This window comes from Eretmochelys imbricata, chromosome 4 (assembly GCF_965152235.1).
Source record: "Eretmochelys imbricata isolate rEreImb1 chromosome 4, rEreImb1.hap1, whole genome shotgun sequence".
Classification (NCBI taxonomy): Eukaryota; Metazoa; Chordata; order Testudines; family Cheloniidae; genus Eretmochelys; species Eretmochelys imbricata.
This window is the reverse complement of record NC_135575.1, coordinates 70,094,313-70,110,742: the sequence shown is the minus strand read 5'-3', so window position 1 is coordinate 70,110,742 and position 16,430 is coordinate 70,094,313. Positions and strand designations below refer to the sequence as shown.

The following is a 16,430-nucleotide window of genomic DNA, read 5'->3' as shown; positions in this document are numbered from 1 at the left end:
TTCTGTCCCTGAACTAAGCTGCAGCCTTAGTTTTCCAAAGCTGTAGCCTTGCTTGGGAAAAAGTTAGGTCCATATACACTACAAGATAAGTGTTAACTATGTTAGGGGACAATAATTTTGTACAAGTCCCAAGTCCCCCAGTTATTATAGTGTAGATAGTTCCTCAGATGCATTCTACAGTCGTTACCTTACACTGCCTGAGTCAATTAATTTTAGAATTAACTCTGCTCATATATTTTGAAAGTGAATGGCAATCTAGGGCTATTCCTCATTTGCTTTACATTAAAAATATGGAAGATACACAATGACATACACACGATGCCAAATCAACACATTTATTGTATTTTGTAATCCACAAGTGCAAATCTAGCAACAAGTCAGTTTAGCAAATTACAACACACAGAAGGAAATGTAATGTAAATGCTAAGAACACTGACAAAGTAACTTAAAGAGCAGCAAAAAAGGCTTCTCAAGTAAAAACAAAACCACCCTTTTCTAATCTTATCTAAAATGTACTACACCCATGTCAGGAATGTTTCTAAACATATAGCCAGCTCTTCTGGAATTAATAGTTTGCATTATTCAGTGTGCAAATGGCTGGTCTAAGCTCCTTATCAACTGATAGTATTTTGGTTCCTAAAGCAAATTCTGCCCATTTGCTCCAGGTTTAAATATAGTGCCAGTACCACAGTTTTAATAGGGTTGTTGTATTTGTATTACAAATTTAAGAATATATATATAATTTTTTTTAAAAATGAAGTCCAATTTCAGTATATTATAATGTACATAATTCTACATGAATCCAAATAGAGCATTATAGATACTTTAAAAAGTTTAATAAAATTCTTGCAACAGATGACAAAAAACTTTCAAGTCACCTATGTAATTTTTAAATTTATCTTTAAAGTACTGCATATATACTTTAGAGTTGTGTATAAAATAGAAAGCATTCCCATTAGGAAGATATTGCAATGTAACTAATGATTTCCCCTACCACTTAGTAGCCAAGGGACAAGGTATATGCTTAACTTTTGCTTTTAAGAAAAGCAAAATATTGCTTTAATTTGTGATCAGGTGTTAATTACAAGTTTGAGCCCAAAAGAAAGATGGAAACAGTTTGTCTGTGGGAGGTTAAATGGGAAATTTAGTTGGACTTTTTTTCTGTCAACAATTCTTGATTCTTCTCTTTCTCTTGATATGAAACATACTGATAATCTGTACCAAAGATTCTATCCCACCATGTGAAGGTTGAAGCATAGTTGCCAATAAAGTTCATGTGATGGAAATCATGAAAACGAGCCCCAGCATAGAAGGGAACTAGATGCAGGGGGTTTAGAGGAATATCGTAGCCACTAGAGAGAAAAAACAAAAACAGAATTAAAATACTGAACCATAATGTTTTTAACATTTTGTTTATAAACACAAACAAACAAAGCCAGGCACCACTGATTACTTCTCAGACTGAAAAATGAAAGCCAAAACACCCAAAACATCACTACAATGATGAATATAGAAGAAAGTCTTTTGTGTGGCATCTGAGCCAGAATGTACAGGACCAGGTTGAGAAACACATTAAATGTAGCTAAAAATCTCAACATTTAAGTAGTACTGCAGAAAGGAAAGGGAAATGACATTAAAGGATTTCAACATGTTCACATTTTGTTGGACTAGAAAGCATATTACTCCACCTAGTGGCAAGATAGTGTCTAGATTTGATTTTGCTATAATATTCCTGTCATCCCATGCCTGTTAGTGTGACCACTTTGGGAAAAATGTCCACTGACAGTTGTGGCTTCTATCTGCTGTTCACATTGAAATGCACTACTTCGATTTAGTTTCATCCATTTTTATTTTATTTATGCTGCTGTAGCGTTGCATTCTTCAGTTCATAAGGCATATAACAGCTTCCCTCAAATGGAAGTGAAGTAAAAATCACAGAAAATGTTAAAATTGATACAATGAAGCTATTTGGCCACCTGAAGAATGGGTCACTGTTCTAACCTATAATATTTTATACCATTCTTGATCTTTTAGTTCTTGCCTGTAAGTATATTACTACATTGAGATTAGGTTAATTAAAAACAAGTAAAGATTGCTCTCCAAGCCCCACAGAAGATTTAGGAAAATGTAGACTGTCATTATGGACCACCACCTACAGGCAATTTTTCCTGGGAGCTGAACTGGGGCCCCTTAGGCTAAGCAAGCATTGGTTCTCCAAGACAAGCCTTTCTGCACAGGCAAGCCTATTGACAGAGAAGTTTAAGATATACTACCTTGAGGTCCCCCTCCATTTTAGTAAAATAAAACCTCACTTATTTCATATGTTAGCAAACATTAGGTAATTTGTGTACTAAATATCCAATTTTCTCTCTCAGGCTCTAAGTTCAATCTTGAGAGCTTCACTGGTGTCCGAGATTTACCTTTCCTAAAAACTGAGATCACAAAATGTATAATCCTGCCACTAATCTCACAAACTGTGTTTCTAGTAGATGCTTTCTGAAGTTGTTTTAGTGAGAGCCCTATTTTCCCACCCAAGGAGTTTTGTTATTAACATTGCCAAAACAGAACAACAATTATTATTTTGAAAAGGACAAATGGCCAACTACAATACTGAAATGAAAGAAGCACTACAATCCTTCTCTGGCTGTTGTACACTGTGGACTTCTATTTGTAGTGTGGTAAAGAGCCTCCTAGTATCTCATATATACTAGCACAAAGATAGGTGGAAGAGCAGAATATGGAAAAATCACTAACACGGAATGAGAGGATTTTACCTGTGTACATCAATGGTTTCCATTAAGCGACATATTACCCAGGCCCACAGAAGAATCATATGGTTACAGAAAACAATAATGCCAATGAAAAAACCAGTTCCAAGGATAAGCGTTTCCAGTGGATGTGCATACTCTGCTTGCATCCCAAATGGAGACTGGGAGGAAAAGAAAAACACACACAGTAAGCACTTTTCTGTAGTATGTCAACACACTCAAGAGTCAGACCAGTTTAGAACAGAGATAACGGTAAATAGGATGGTCTTGCAGACAGGGCACTCAAGAGACTGGGGTTCAATCCCTGGTTCATCCACTGGCTATATAGGGGCACATGATCAAGTGCTTCAGTCCCCCAGGAGTGTTCCCTAACCTCAGTGGGAAGGACAAAAACCATTGATGATTTTGAGTCACTCCAGTACTACAGTGATGACAACCTTGCAAATAAATAAAAGAAAGCTTGCCATTTCTATATATTAGTTAAGAATGGTAGGAAACATGTTTCCCTGGCCATTATCAACTTCCCTGAACCAGAAATTAGTAGTAAAATCAAATGATCTCATTATGGCAATTACAGCAAGTTTTTGTGAAAGCCTTAAAATTTTAAATACCTTCCACAACACAGGAATACATGAGTTTATATAAATTTGTATCTATTAATAGTGCTTCAGCTTGTAATATTAATAACATTATTCATAATGTATTGCTGGATCAAAACTGTGATTTGACAACTGCCAACCAGAATCAGTAACGTGAAATCAAAGCAGTTCTCAAAGGAAGAATGTGGACCCCTTTTTGTCCCTTAGGGACCAACGAGGTCTAAAGTAAGGAAGTGAAACAGTGAATAGGTGATCTTACCATAGGTAAGATGGTAAGGGCCTAAGAGTATTTAAAGGATCATATACATCACATATTAGACAGTATCATATAAGCAATATAATTGTTGGCCTAGTGCAGTTAATAAGACCTTTGAATAACCTTTTTGGAAGTAAAAAGTGCAGACACAGCCTTTTTGGCTTACTAGATATCCTGTTCAGTTTTTGGACTGTCCCAGGTTTGGGTACAGTAGACCTGCCAGATATAATAAGTATAAAAAAGCAGAGTTCCCAAACTCCCTGTCAAATAATAAAATTAATAGCTTTGTTATTGCTAATAAGTAGATAAATGTTATATAACCTGTTGTGTAATGCAGAATTTCATATTTGGTCATAAATTATTATATAACAAATCAGAATAGGGTGTTGATAAAAGTAGAATGCCATCCTGGGTACAAAAAAAAAAAAAAGCACCGAGACTTAAGTGTTTGTTTATGTACAGCCTTGTGTTTGTGTACATGTAGCCAATTCATTGTCCTATCACCCCTAACTGATCACTGGGTGTGGCATTCTGTACTGATGCTGAAATAAATAAATTGATCTTTAAATATTCATGGTAAATAGGCCCAATGGCCTGTGATGGGATGTTAGATGGGGTGGGATCTGAGTTACTACAGAGAATTCTTTCCTGGGTATCTTGCTGGTTAATCTTGCCCATATGCTTAGGGTTCAGCTGATCGCCATATTTGGGGTAGGGAAGGAATTTTCCTCCAGGGCAGATTGGAAGAGGCCCTGGAGGTTTTTCGCCTTCCTCTGTAGCATGGGTCATAGGTGACTTGCTGGAGGATTCTCTGCTCTTTAAACCATGATTTGAGGACTTCAATAGCTCAGACATAGGTGAGAAGTTTATTGCAGGAGTGGGCGGGTGAGATTCTGTGGCCTGCATTGTGCAGGAGGTCAGCTTAGATGATCATAATGGTCCCTTCTGACCTTAATATCTATGAATCTATAAACCTGTTCCTTGGATTCGAACCTGGAGTTCGCAAGTGGCTATTGTCTGCTACACCAAACAGCGGTTGTCTGTTTGCTAAGTTCATAAGGTAACCTGTGGACCTAGTTGGTGGTCCTGAAACATCCTTACAAAATAAGGATGCTATATAAAAATATACTAATTCACCACATCCAAGTTCAGGAAATACAACACTAAAAACAGTTTTGAAGAAGAACACTGTCAACTTGACTTTTTTAAGACTACTTTTGGAATGAAGCTCTTTTTAATTAGTATGTCCTGAACACTTTTTTTTTTTTTTTTAAATCCTTAAGAGTGCATAGGGTTTTGTGGCCCTACTGCTGTTTATTATAAGGATCTTTTTAGGACTGTACAAGACAAACAATTAAAGTGACTATATTTAGAATGTTAATTGCCCAAACCAACCTTGCAGTTATAGTAATCTTACTGTACAATAAAGATTATGGCATAGTAATTATAAAGATAACTATAATCTTAGTGAAACTTATAACAGGCTACAAATCTTCTAACAAATGTGATTGTCAAATTGACAGTATATCATTAAATACAACAAATGAATAATCAAGTAGACAGTCACCATCCTGACAGTCAGACGATAAAAGGTAGGTATCAGAACATGGCTGCCATTTGAGTGAAAGGGAGAGAAGAGACAAAGAGTTGTTACAAGACATGTTCTGTTAGATCTATGATATCTGGGTTAATTTAATAGTTATGGAACCACCCAGAAGTCATTTAAACACAGTTACAAATACTAGGGTAATGGATATAAGAAAAAACTAGCTAGGTGTAAAATATTTTGTAAGATTGGCTGTTCTCCCTATTTCCAAATGGACGCAAGATCTATTTAAAATGTGCTTGATTAATACAGTGTTTATTGTCAGCATCCTGGTTATATTAAACACATAAGGTTGAAATCATTAAAGTAGTACATACTATGAACTCATGATGAACTTTATGGATGTACTTGTATATTCTCTTGTGATGCAAGAGTCTATGCAAGAAATAGTGCCAGGCATCCTCAATCACTGCACATCCAAAACACTGGGCAAGTAGCATGTACCTTTAAAAAAAAATATATATACTGTTAGCGATAGCAAGATTAAAATATATGAAAGAAATAGTATTTTTCTTTGCTAACAGGCCAAATCCAGGATGTATGCGCAGGGAAAGGCAGTGGAAACTTGGGATGTACATTTAACTTTAAAGTACAGTTAATAATCAGATAATATGCACTATGAGCACATGTATATGCTGTTAACAGCTCTTTTATTGATCTACTACTAACAAATACCACTGAATATAGTACCTAAAATTGTACATATATTTATTTGCTAACAAAACATAATATATGTACCATTTTAAGTACTATACTCAGTAGTAAGTGTCAGCAGATCAATGAAAGAGCTGTTAAATGAGTTAACATGCAATACTGCAAGCTTCTTAGTTTGGCCATGACACACGTGTGTGCGCTCTCACACTAACACACACCTGCATATTAACACACTGCAGTTATATAAGCAGCATTAGCACTAGAAAGGAGATAACTTAGTACCCTGCAAGAAATTGTGAAAAAATATAGAAAATTACTGTATGTAATTTTTCTCCTGACACTAAAACTAGTAAAAGAGGCACTTAAAAAACATAAGGTTTGTGATTTAAAAATGTATTAGTTTGCAGACAGAAGAGTGTGCACATGGTACAGTCTCTTTCCTGAAGTACATAATACAGTATGTGGGTAACGCTTCATCATGTTATTTCTGGAAATGAACCAGATGGCTCAAAAAACATTAGACGCTTGCATATACAAGGGTGCTCACGAGCCCACAGATGGTGTCTTAACTTCCAGCCACACTGTATCCCTTTTTGGATTTAGTTTTTCAAATCCTCCCCCTTCGGGATTTGAACAACATTGCAGGCATTAGGCACAATATCAAATATAGGACCCTAGCCTGGTCCCATTATTGCAACTGGATAAACTTCAGTGAGAACAAGATTGGGTCTATGAATTACACATTCGTTCAAAACAATCACATGACTGTGCAGCACACTAAGCTCCCTAGCAGCTGGGAACATTTCACAGGTACTGTCATCGGTTCTTCCAACAGAGAGTTAAAACAGAAGTACAAATAACATTTCAATGGTTTCTACCTACCATCTTGGCATCCTTTCCCAGTCATAAGGGATATTGAAGTACTCTGTGAAATAGTAGGTACCACATATCAGAGGAAGCTGAATACAGAAGTGATTGAAGAGAAGCGTTTTTAAACACTTCCACTGCTTCTCCCACGTTTCTGGTTTATCCTAGGAAAAAGAAATTTCCAATCATCAGTCCTAGTATGCAATATCATTGCAGAAGTACAGAAAGTAATTCTGAAGATTTGGCTTCAAGCTACAATAGAAAAAAGAAAAGCATTCACTGAATTTCCTACTTTGCCAAGCTATGCTTTAGTATTACAGACACTTAGTGCTGTAATAAACTAGCTAGTCTTTAGGTCTACCACTGGTCTCTACTGGATAGACCTGTTCAACTGTGTTTGATATGTACTGTATTGCTAAAAGCTGATAAATATTTTTCTTTACTCAGTAGTAGGGGCCTGTGCTTTTGGTGAAAGTTCTGACCACCAAGTAGTTCTAAGTAGTCTGTGTGTGCATAACAAGTGAGAATTGTAAAATCTTAGGTGGTCACATTTGTTACATAACATACAATCATATTTTTAGGTGTTAGAAGTACATATGCAGTAAGTTAAGGATCCACTACATCCTAGGTGATTTTCACTCTTTTAGTGAGTTTAAGTCAACTCGTCACATTATAAAGAAAGAGGTGCAAATGAACAGACTGATGGATTAATTAGGTGACCTGAAAAAAGTATAAACAAGAAGCAAAAGCCTGAAAGAAAGTGGAGTTTCCAAGAATTCTTTTTACCTTCATAAAAGAAAGAAAAACAAATCAGGTCTTGTCTACCCTGGAAGATTATGGGCCACTGGAGAGCTAGCAGGATGACATCACAGCATCTGTCAAGTGAGAACTGACCGAGATGAACGACTTAAGTGAAACTATTTGTTTTTGTTGACATCTATTTAACTCTATCACTACATTAACTTGGGGACAGAGGGGGAGAAAAATCACCTAAAATTTAGCATCCCACCAATTTAAGGACTGCGAAAATTCCTAAACCACATAAAAAGAGATTGCTGGTTTTGCTGGAGAATGGGTGTGGATAGGGTGACCAGATGTCCCAATTTTATAGGGACAGTCCTGATGTTTGGGTTTTTTTTTCTTTTATAGGCTCCTATTACCCCCCTGCAACCCCCCACCCTCTGTCCCAATTTTTCACACTTGCTGTCTGGTCACCCTAGGTGTGCAGGTGAAGGCAAACCCAATAATTTTCATATTCTTTAAAAAAATGTGAAACCATTCTCTGCTTCTTACATATGTCAGTAAACTGGCAAGTTATTTTTCTCCCACTTGCAACTCAGCTTTCAATTAACTTAATAAAGTCTCAATGACTAAACATGAGATTATTTTAATCTCGTGTTAGACTGAAATGATTGTTAAATAACCCTTTTGTGCCTCCAAAGAAAGTATGGTCAGCCCAACGCAAATTCTACAGTCTCAGTTTTCAATCACCTGGAAAGTAGGTTCCTAAGCAGTTTCTATTGGCTGGTAGATAAAAAAATAGATGTGAGAGGAAGACACCAAAAGGGACTGAAGAGAGAACTGTTTGGGGGTGGGGGGGTGTCAAAGGATACAGGCACATTGGGAAAGAGCAGAGGCAGGGCAGTACAGTTCAGAGTGATGACAAGTCAGTGTATTTCTGAGGGTGGAATTTGGGTATATCTCATATCTCAAGTTGTAATTATTTTCTTTTTAATACAAATTCCTTTGTGTTGTATTGTTTTTTCTATCCTAGAACCTTTAAAGGTAGGTCACATTAGTGACCAAAACTAAAATTAACTAAAGCAACCTGATTTTACAGAGGTTTGGCCACAAATCATTCCAATTCATTATTTTATATTTTTAAATGTAACTTCCAAGTTCTCCTAAACAGCTTTTCTATAAAGTGACAATAAAATAAGTATTCATTAGCACTTGTTCGCATTGCAGTCATACAAAACTCATGGATGACTTCACACTTGCAAGAGAGTTATTATCCAAGACTCATTCAGATAAAACTATACCATGCCAACATATGCACTTCTCCACTACATTTTCATTACACACACACACACACACACACACACTTGGACGAATGCAAGGATACAAAGAGATGCTGGGAATTAAAGTCTGTTGCAAGGATGTGTGGGATAGATCATAGCTATGACATCTATATTTACTTAATATTTTCCAATCAAATTATGTAAGCATTTATATACTTAAGTTTCACAAGAATTTTTCAACACTCACTGTCATAGACAAGTTTGATTTTAAATCCAGTCCTTAATATGAACATGTAAGTCAGGCAAGTGGGGAAAACAATCACCAGGTTGCACTGGATGGGCAGATTACCTGTATTATGGAATGAAATTCACTCAGTGTGGACAGCTTGCTCAGTGTTTTCTGTATTACAGAAACTTTGCATTGCCCCTTCAAGGGGATTTGGGTGGAGATGTCCTGCAGGGAAGGCCCGAGGTGTGGCCCCCCATCTTGGAACTTAAGAAGCCAACATATGGGAGTACTAGGGCAGGGGAGAGGTTTATAGCAGTGATATTGACTGTGCAAATGGCTCTTTAATATCCTGCTGCAAAGAACTGCAGGAGACATATTAAAGTTATTAGCCAACAGTAAAAGCATCCTGATTATTAACCAATGTTATCAACTTGCACTAAGTTATTAACTTATTTGCTGAGACGATATATACACACACTTTACATATAAAAACTAAATATTTCCTCTGTCATACTGTTTAAATCTAGTACACTACAGTACTATAGTAAATGAAACAATCAATTCATACTACTGTGGCTCTTTTGGGTAATGTTGATCACTTTGATCACTATTTTGGTTCCTGAACCCTTGAAGTCTGAGTATCACTGGGCTACGGGATCCAGATTTATACTTAGCCAAGAGCCCAAATCTTCCACACACAGGTATGTAGCCTCTATTCCACTTTGTGTAACGGAACAGTGATTGAAGAGGCTGTGCTGCAAAGTTGTCCTTTGCATTCACTTTGAGAACAATGGATCCCTTCCCCTCCCACAAAGCTGAAGGAGTTCCATCACCAATCCCAATAACCTGTGGCTTTATATAGGTGGAAGTGAGGTGTGTGAGCCTCCCATAAAATATATAGACTAGCATATCAAGAACAGATGTTTCTACATTCTAAGATTCCTGACCATTTGTAAAATACGAAGTTAGAATATCACATAATTTGTACAAAAAACAAAGCAACCAGAAACCTGTGCAATTCAAAATTCTTTGTCTTACCTGCTGAATTTTATACTTTTGCATATAAGGTATAAACTGAAATATAAATCCAGGTAGACAGAGCAAAAAGTAGGAAAGTTCATGAACTATGAGTGATCCCCATGTTGCAATCTGGAACTTGGTGTAATTGTCCAGCATATAGTTCCAAGCATTTTTAAATGGTTGCTGCAGTGGATTGTCAGGCAAGAAAGAGTCGATGTATTCCACAGCCAGGTAAGCGGAGTTCAGGATGTCAACACTCTCATTCACTGCCATTGTTCAAATATAAAAAACTTCACACTTGCAGTTGCTCTGCAGAATTCTAGAAACAGCCTATAAATTTTAAAAGGTAAAATTGAATTTGTTACTGACAAATTGATGCCGTTCAAACAGCCATCTACTTCAATTAAAAAAAAAGGTTACATTAAAGGGTTAAGAAGTACACTGTAAAAATACATTGTACTTTAAAAAAAGCACAAAACTATGATGTAAACAGAATCAACAGGTTTAATCCTAGAGTTAAACTGAAATCAGATCAAGTGAGTAGAGGGCTAAAGGATAAACTCAAACAGGGGAGTGCACAAGGGAGGGCAAGCAGAGGCATGGGCTCTCCCCAATAATCGGCAGGGTCACAGAGCTCCTCCAGCCCCTCCAAAAGTGGTCAACATAAGAACGGCCATACTGGCTCAGAACAAAGGTCCATCTAGCCCAATATCCTGTCTTCCAACAGTGGCCAATGCCAGATTCCCCAGAGGGAATGAACAGAATAGGTAAACATCAAACAATCCATTCCCTGTTGCCCATTCCCAGCTTCCGGCAAACAGACGCTAGGGATACCGTCCCTGCCCATCCTGGCTAATAGCCATTGATGGACCTATCCTCCATGAATTTATCTCGTTCTTTTTTGGACCCTGTTCTAGTCTTGGCCTCCACAAGATCCTCTGGCAAGGAGTTGCATAGGCTGACTGCGCATTGTGTGAAGAAATACTTCCGTTTGTTTAAAACCTGCTGCCTATTAATTTATATTATTGACCCCTAGTTCAGGTGTTATGAGTAAATAACACTTCCTTATTTACTTTCTCCACACTTGTCATGATTTTATAGACCTCTAGCATATTCCCATTTAGTCATCTCTTTTCCAAGATGAAAATCCCAGTCTTATTAATCTCTCCTCATATGGAAGCCATTCCATACCCCTAATCATTTTTGGTGCCCTTTTCTGAACCTTTTCCAATTCTAATATATCTTTTTTGAGATAGGGTGACCACATCTGCACGCAGTATTCAAGATGCAGGCATACCATAGGATTTATATAGAGGCAATATGATATTTTCCATCTTATTATCTATCCCTTTCTTAAATGATTCTGTTTGTTTTTTTGACTGCTGCTGAAGATTGAGTGGATGTTTTCAGAGAAATATCCACAATGATTCCAAGATCCCTTTCTTGAGTGGTAACAGCTAATTTAGACCCCATCATTTTATATGTATAATTAGGATTATGTTTTCTAATGTGAATTACTTTGCATTTATCAACATTGAATTTCATCTGCCATTTTGTTGCCTAGTCGCCCAGTTTTGAGAGATACTTTTGTAGCTCTTTGCAGTCTGCCGGGGATTTAACTATTTTTAGTAGTTTTGGATCATCTACAAATTTTGCCACTTCACTGTTTACCCTTTTTTCAAATGTAAATTGCTATGTATGCCCCTGAATCCAAATGTTTCTAATAACTGGTTTGGTGGCAAGCCCCTTCAGAGAATCTGTACCTAAACGTCTATCATCATAAACTCTTAATTATTTTAGAAGTGTAACACTGATATCAATCACCATTATAAAATTCTATTCATTCACTAAGCAAGGAGGCTTCTTTTCAAATGTTGAGTAAAGCAACTGATTATTATTTCAACCTTAAACCATTCCTCTAAGAAAACAGCCTGGTAAGTAAAATGGCAGTTAGGGAGATTGATAAAAAATGTTCAGTATACTAAAAGTAGAACTTTCTGTAGTTACGTACAGGTGAATTTCTTCAGACTATTCAGTAGTGTTGGTCAACAACTTTCTATCAAATTATCTTGGGAAAAATACTAGGGGTTTGATTAAATAAGAATTTTCATGGAAAGTACCTGGCTTCCTCAATAACTTTTGATTTTGTTGAAAAACCTTCCCTCTCCCCCCTGATATTTGGCCAAATTTTGTCAGTAAAAACTTGATATTTTAAGCTATTAAAAAAATGAAAATCTCCATGGGTAATGTTTTGGGTAAGAAGTTTAAGCACGGCACGTAATGGAAAAATTACTTGCTTAAGGCTATTAAATAGTTTGACTCCTAAACACAAGGATCGTACATGTTACTGCAAACACAGTGTGTATTTCCCCACTGCAGAACAAAATTATTCAAACTGCAAGATTACTTACTGATCAGAGGCCAAACAATATATACAATTTAGAATCCAATGGCAAAACAAGCCATATGTTAAGTTAGGATGTACTGTACTCACTAGACCCCAAGGCATGATATCTTTTCTTGTATAGTCAAAGGATGAAACAGTTTAGGGCAGATACTCAGGTCTGAGTGGTTCAAGAGCCAAATTAACAATCAACATCACCCAGAAGAGACACAGTAATGTGAATTCATGGTTTGATTTACTGTAGTACTATATATTCCAATGACAGGGGAGTTTAACTAACACACACACACACGTTATTTTCACAGTAAAATGACTAACCAAGTATTATTTTTATCAGCTACAACTGGTTAACTACATGGTAAAAACACCCTGAATGGTTAAAAACAACTAAAAAATCACAGTGTTTTAACATCATGCGCTAGGAAGAGCCTTGCAATGGGGACAGAGTATCGCTGGCTTAGGGGTTAATTGTAAGGATGCCCCCCCCCCCTTTTATTGCAGCATGGCTACACGTCTGGTGACTGGCTCGGTAGGTGGTTCTGACACGAGCAATCTTCACAATCAAATCTGTTCTGACTCTTGGACAAAATTAAAAGCTTGCCAGCAACAGGGCAAGGCAGCCGGCCTCCGAACAGCGCCCAGCCCTGGGCGAGGGGTGCCGGGCACAGTGAGCTCCTCCCGCTGCCAGGAGACCGGAGTGGCAAAGCCCCGCACCCCAACCTTGAGACCCCAGCCCGGGCCGCCCAGCCCCTCACTCACCTGCACAGCCACAGCCACAGCACCAGCCGCTGCCCCTCACGCACTCACCTCACCCGCTTCTCACCCATCAACAACAGCAGCAGCCGCTCCGCGCTCTCCCATTGGCCGCACAAAACCCCTCAGCCGCTTTGATTGGCTCTCGGGCGGGAGCCGGTGCCCGTCAGGCGTGGGGCGGGTGGGGGGGACACAGCGGTCCCACCCGATGATGATTGGTAGAAGGGATGGAGTGAGCATAGTGAGATCTCGGAGCGCAGCCAATGAGGAGCGAGGGAGCCCAGGTGACGGCGAAAACGCCATTAGAAGGAGACGGGCTGAGAGGGCAGCCCCAGGTGGGAAGAAGAGGCGGGGCCGTTACCGTGGTTACTCCTGCAGTTAATCACTTTCCTAAGCGCCTCGGGGGCTTCGTAGCGCTAGGACTCCGCTTTCTACCCACGGAAATTGCTGCTGCCCTCGCCCAGCCTGGGGGCAGCGCCCGGCTCGGACCCGGGCCCCGTGCGCAGGCCGCAGCAGCCCTTGGCGGCCGCTCCCCGCCCGAGGAGGGGGCTGTGGGGGTGATTAACGCGGGCGTAAATGTGGTTGAGAAGAAGACAGCGAGCTTGGTGCGCTCCTTGGGGCTGGGGCTGGGGCAGGGGCCCGGCCAGCCCGCAACGGCAGGACACCGTGGGAGCCGTGTTTCGGGGGGAGGGGGGGATAAAGTAACGGGCCCAGGAAAGCGCTACAGGCACCGGGCTTGCTGCCTCACCCTGAGTCGACCCCAGTGCCATGGGAGTGGGCAAAGCCCAAGAGCTTCAGCCCCAGACAGGGGTCTGGTAACCTGAGCCCTGCTGTCCAGGGCTGAAGCCCTCCAGCTTCAGCTTCTGCCCTGCATGGTGGGGCTTAGGCTTTGGCCCTAGCAAGTCTAAACCAGCTCTGGTGACCCCATTAAAACACAGTCCCGACCCACAGTTTGAGAATTGCTGTTAAGGTCAGAGCCATTGTATAAAATACTATTTGGGCTGTGGGCTTAATAAAGGAATTTCTGCTTAAAATTAGTGTCCCGTCTCCCCTAATAATATTACTTTCAAATAATTCCAACAGGGTGATGTCAGGGCCAGCTTCCATGGGGTTCAGGCCCCCCATGAAGCAAGCACAGCGTGGTTCTACTCCGGGCTATCCAGGCAAACACCTGGGTCCACTAGCCGAAGGGGGGAGAGCTGTCCCTGCCTTTTACTAGTGCAGCTGAGGCCCCACTGGAGGGAGCTTGATATTTTCTGTCTCTGCCTTAGCTAGTAGCTTGATGTACGCCTGGCCTGTTTCATACTTCTGACAAGGGAGTTAACACTATTCACAGGGTGTGGCCACTTAGATTTTCTGTCTTTGTGGTTGCTTGTCATGCCTTAAATCGTACTCCTTTGAGAGTCAAGAGGTACTTATCTGTAAAACAGGTCAGCTACCTCTGCTGATTAATTTCAAATTGTCACCATATAGGAAGTAATATTAGGTGTTATTTAACTGGGCATCTATTTACCAGTTACAAAACTACAAATAAGCGCAATATTTCAAATGAGCTTTCCTCTTCCAGTGCTGGGGATTGGCAACTAACACCTAAACCAACACGACTATCTACATTGTCTAAGGTAAATAATTTCAGAGACAATATCAAGACACAAACACTGAATAGCTCTGGCTTGCAGCCTCAGCTGGTGAGAAAGAACTGAGGGGTGTTTGGGCCACTCTGACCTTCGTGCCTTCAATATGGGGCATGAGGACACTGAGGGAGCATGCCAGGCCCCAAATGACACTGCTACCTAAATGTCTCTGTTCAAGCATATGTAAGCAGTGTCAGGATGAGCTCCACCCTGACATCTGGTGGTGAGGTGTGGCAAGTTGTGGAAAAGAACTTCAGGGGCCGATCTCGTTTGCATAGGCACACCCACCACGCCTAGAATGAGACCATAGCTGCCCAAATGGTCACTTTGGCTGCTGTGGGATCCCCAGTGTCTCTGTTATTGGGGCAGGAAGAATAAATTGTTATTACCCTGATTATGGGAACTGTGCTTGGAACTGTACGTGGCCTTTTGTTATGATGGAGGGATTCACCATCAACTAAGTAGCGCTCGCTAGGCAAGGGTCATTAGGCAAGGGTCATGGGTTCCAAAACTGTGTGAAGGGAGAGAGGCTGGGGACAAGTATTAATACTTGGTGGCATGGGCCCCTTGGTGAGGGCCTTACATGCTAATTGCACTTCCTCCTCTCTCCACTGTGGAATATCAGAGCTAATTTTGATTTCATTAGAAGTCTAGTTATAGGCTGCTGAGCTCACTTTGGGCTGACAGTGCACCAGCACTAGGGCTCCCCTACTACAAGCTGAATTCACCTAAGAGCTGAAATCACTGAGTGTTGTGTTAAGTAGTGGGGGAGCCCGAAGATATATTGTGGAGCAGTTTGCGGGACGGCTGGAGTGCCTTGCGGACCGGCTGGTGAAGCAGTTCGACGCGGAGCAGTTTGTGGATGGCAGGAGCTGCTTGTGGCCGTGGAGCTGAGTGAAGGAGTTCGTGGGGCGGCTGGCGGAACGGAGCGCAGCTGAGCGAAAGAGTTCGCGGGGCGGCTGGCAAAGCGGAGCGCGGCTGAGCGAAGGAGTTCGCGGGGCGGCTGGCGGAGCGGAGCGCGGCTGAGCGAAGGAGTTCGTGGGGCGGCTGGCGGAGCGGAGCGCGGCTGAGCGAAGGAGTTCGTGGGGCGGCTGGCGGAGCGGAGCTCCGCTATGGAGCTATGGGGCGGTCAGCTTCAGATCATGTAAGGTGCCTCTTACCCCCGTCCCATTTCCACCCAGGTTGGGAGGTAAAGCTCCACAGATAAACTTTCGAACTCTGGGGCTGCCCTGACCAGGGACAGAGACTTTTTGGGGCATTGGACTTTTGGGACTTTGGGTGATTTGGGGTTGCTGGACTCAAGAACCAAGGGGAAAAGGGCATGCCCCAATTTGCTTGGGGTGGGTTTTTTTTTGCTCATGGGTTGTGTTATGAATCCTGTTGGTGGTGTTTCCCTAACATAATGCCACATTGTTTCTCTCTGTTATTAAAAGGCTTTTGCTACACTCAGACTATGTGCTTGCGAGAGGGGAAGTATTGCCTCTTGGAGGCGCCCAGCGGGGGTGGTATATATTTGTCCCAGGTCACTGGGTGGGGGCTCGAGCCGGTTTGCATTGTGTTATTGGAATGGATCCCCTAGATATTGAACCCGGCCCTTGTTGCTGCCAACTCTGACGGGC

The 16,430-nt window shown here is 40.7% G+C and overlaps 1 protein-coding gene across 2 annotated transcripts; it reads right to left on the bottom strand.

The window, feature by feature from the left end:
* Nucleotides 1-326: 326 nt before the first annotated feature.
* On the bottom strand, nucleotides 327-13,239 carry MSMO1 (methylsterol monooxygenase 1). Of its 2 annotated transcripts, XM_077814502.1 has the most exons (6): nucleotides 13,184-13,239; nucleotides 10,039-10,350; nucleotides 6,766-6,914; nucleotides 5,547-5,673; nucleotides 2,775-2,929; nucleotides 327-1,352 (listed from the first exon to the last, which is right to left on the bottom strand). In XM_077814502.1, the coding sequence occupies exons 2-6, from the start codon at nucleotides 10,291-10,293 to the stop codon at nucleotides 1,145-1,147; spliced, it is 894 nt and encodes a 297-aa protein (XP_077670628.1). In that variant the 5' UTR covers nucleotides 10,294-10,350; nucleotides 13,184-13,239; the 3' UTR covers nucleotides 327-1,144. The 2 variants fall into 2 exon arrangements, with proteins under 2 accessions (XP_077670628.1, XP_077670629.1); XM_077814503.1 differs by lacking the exon at nucleotides 10,039-10,350 and having other exon boundaries at nucleotides 13,184-13,218.
* Between the last annotated feature and the right edge of the window lie 3,191 nt (nucleotides 13,240-16,430).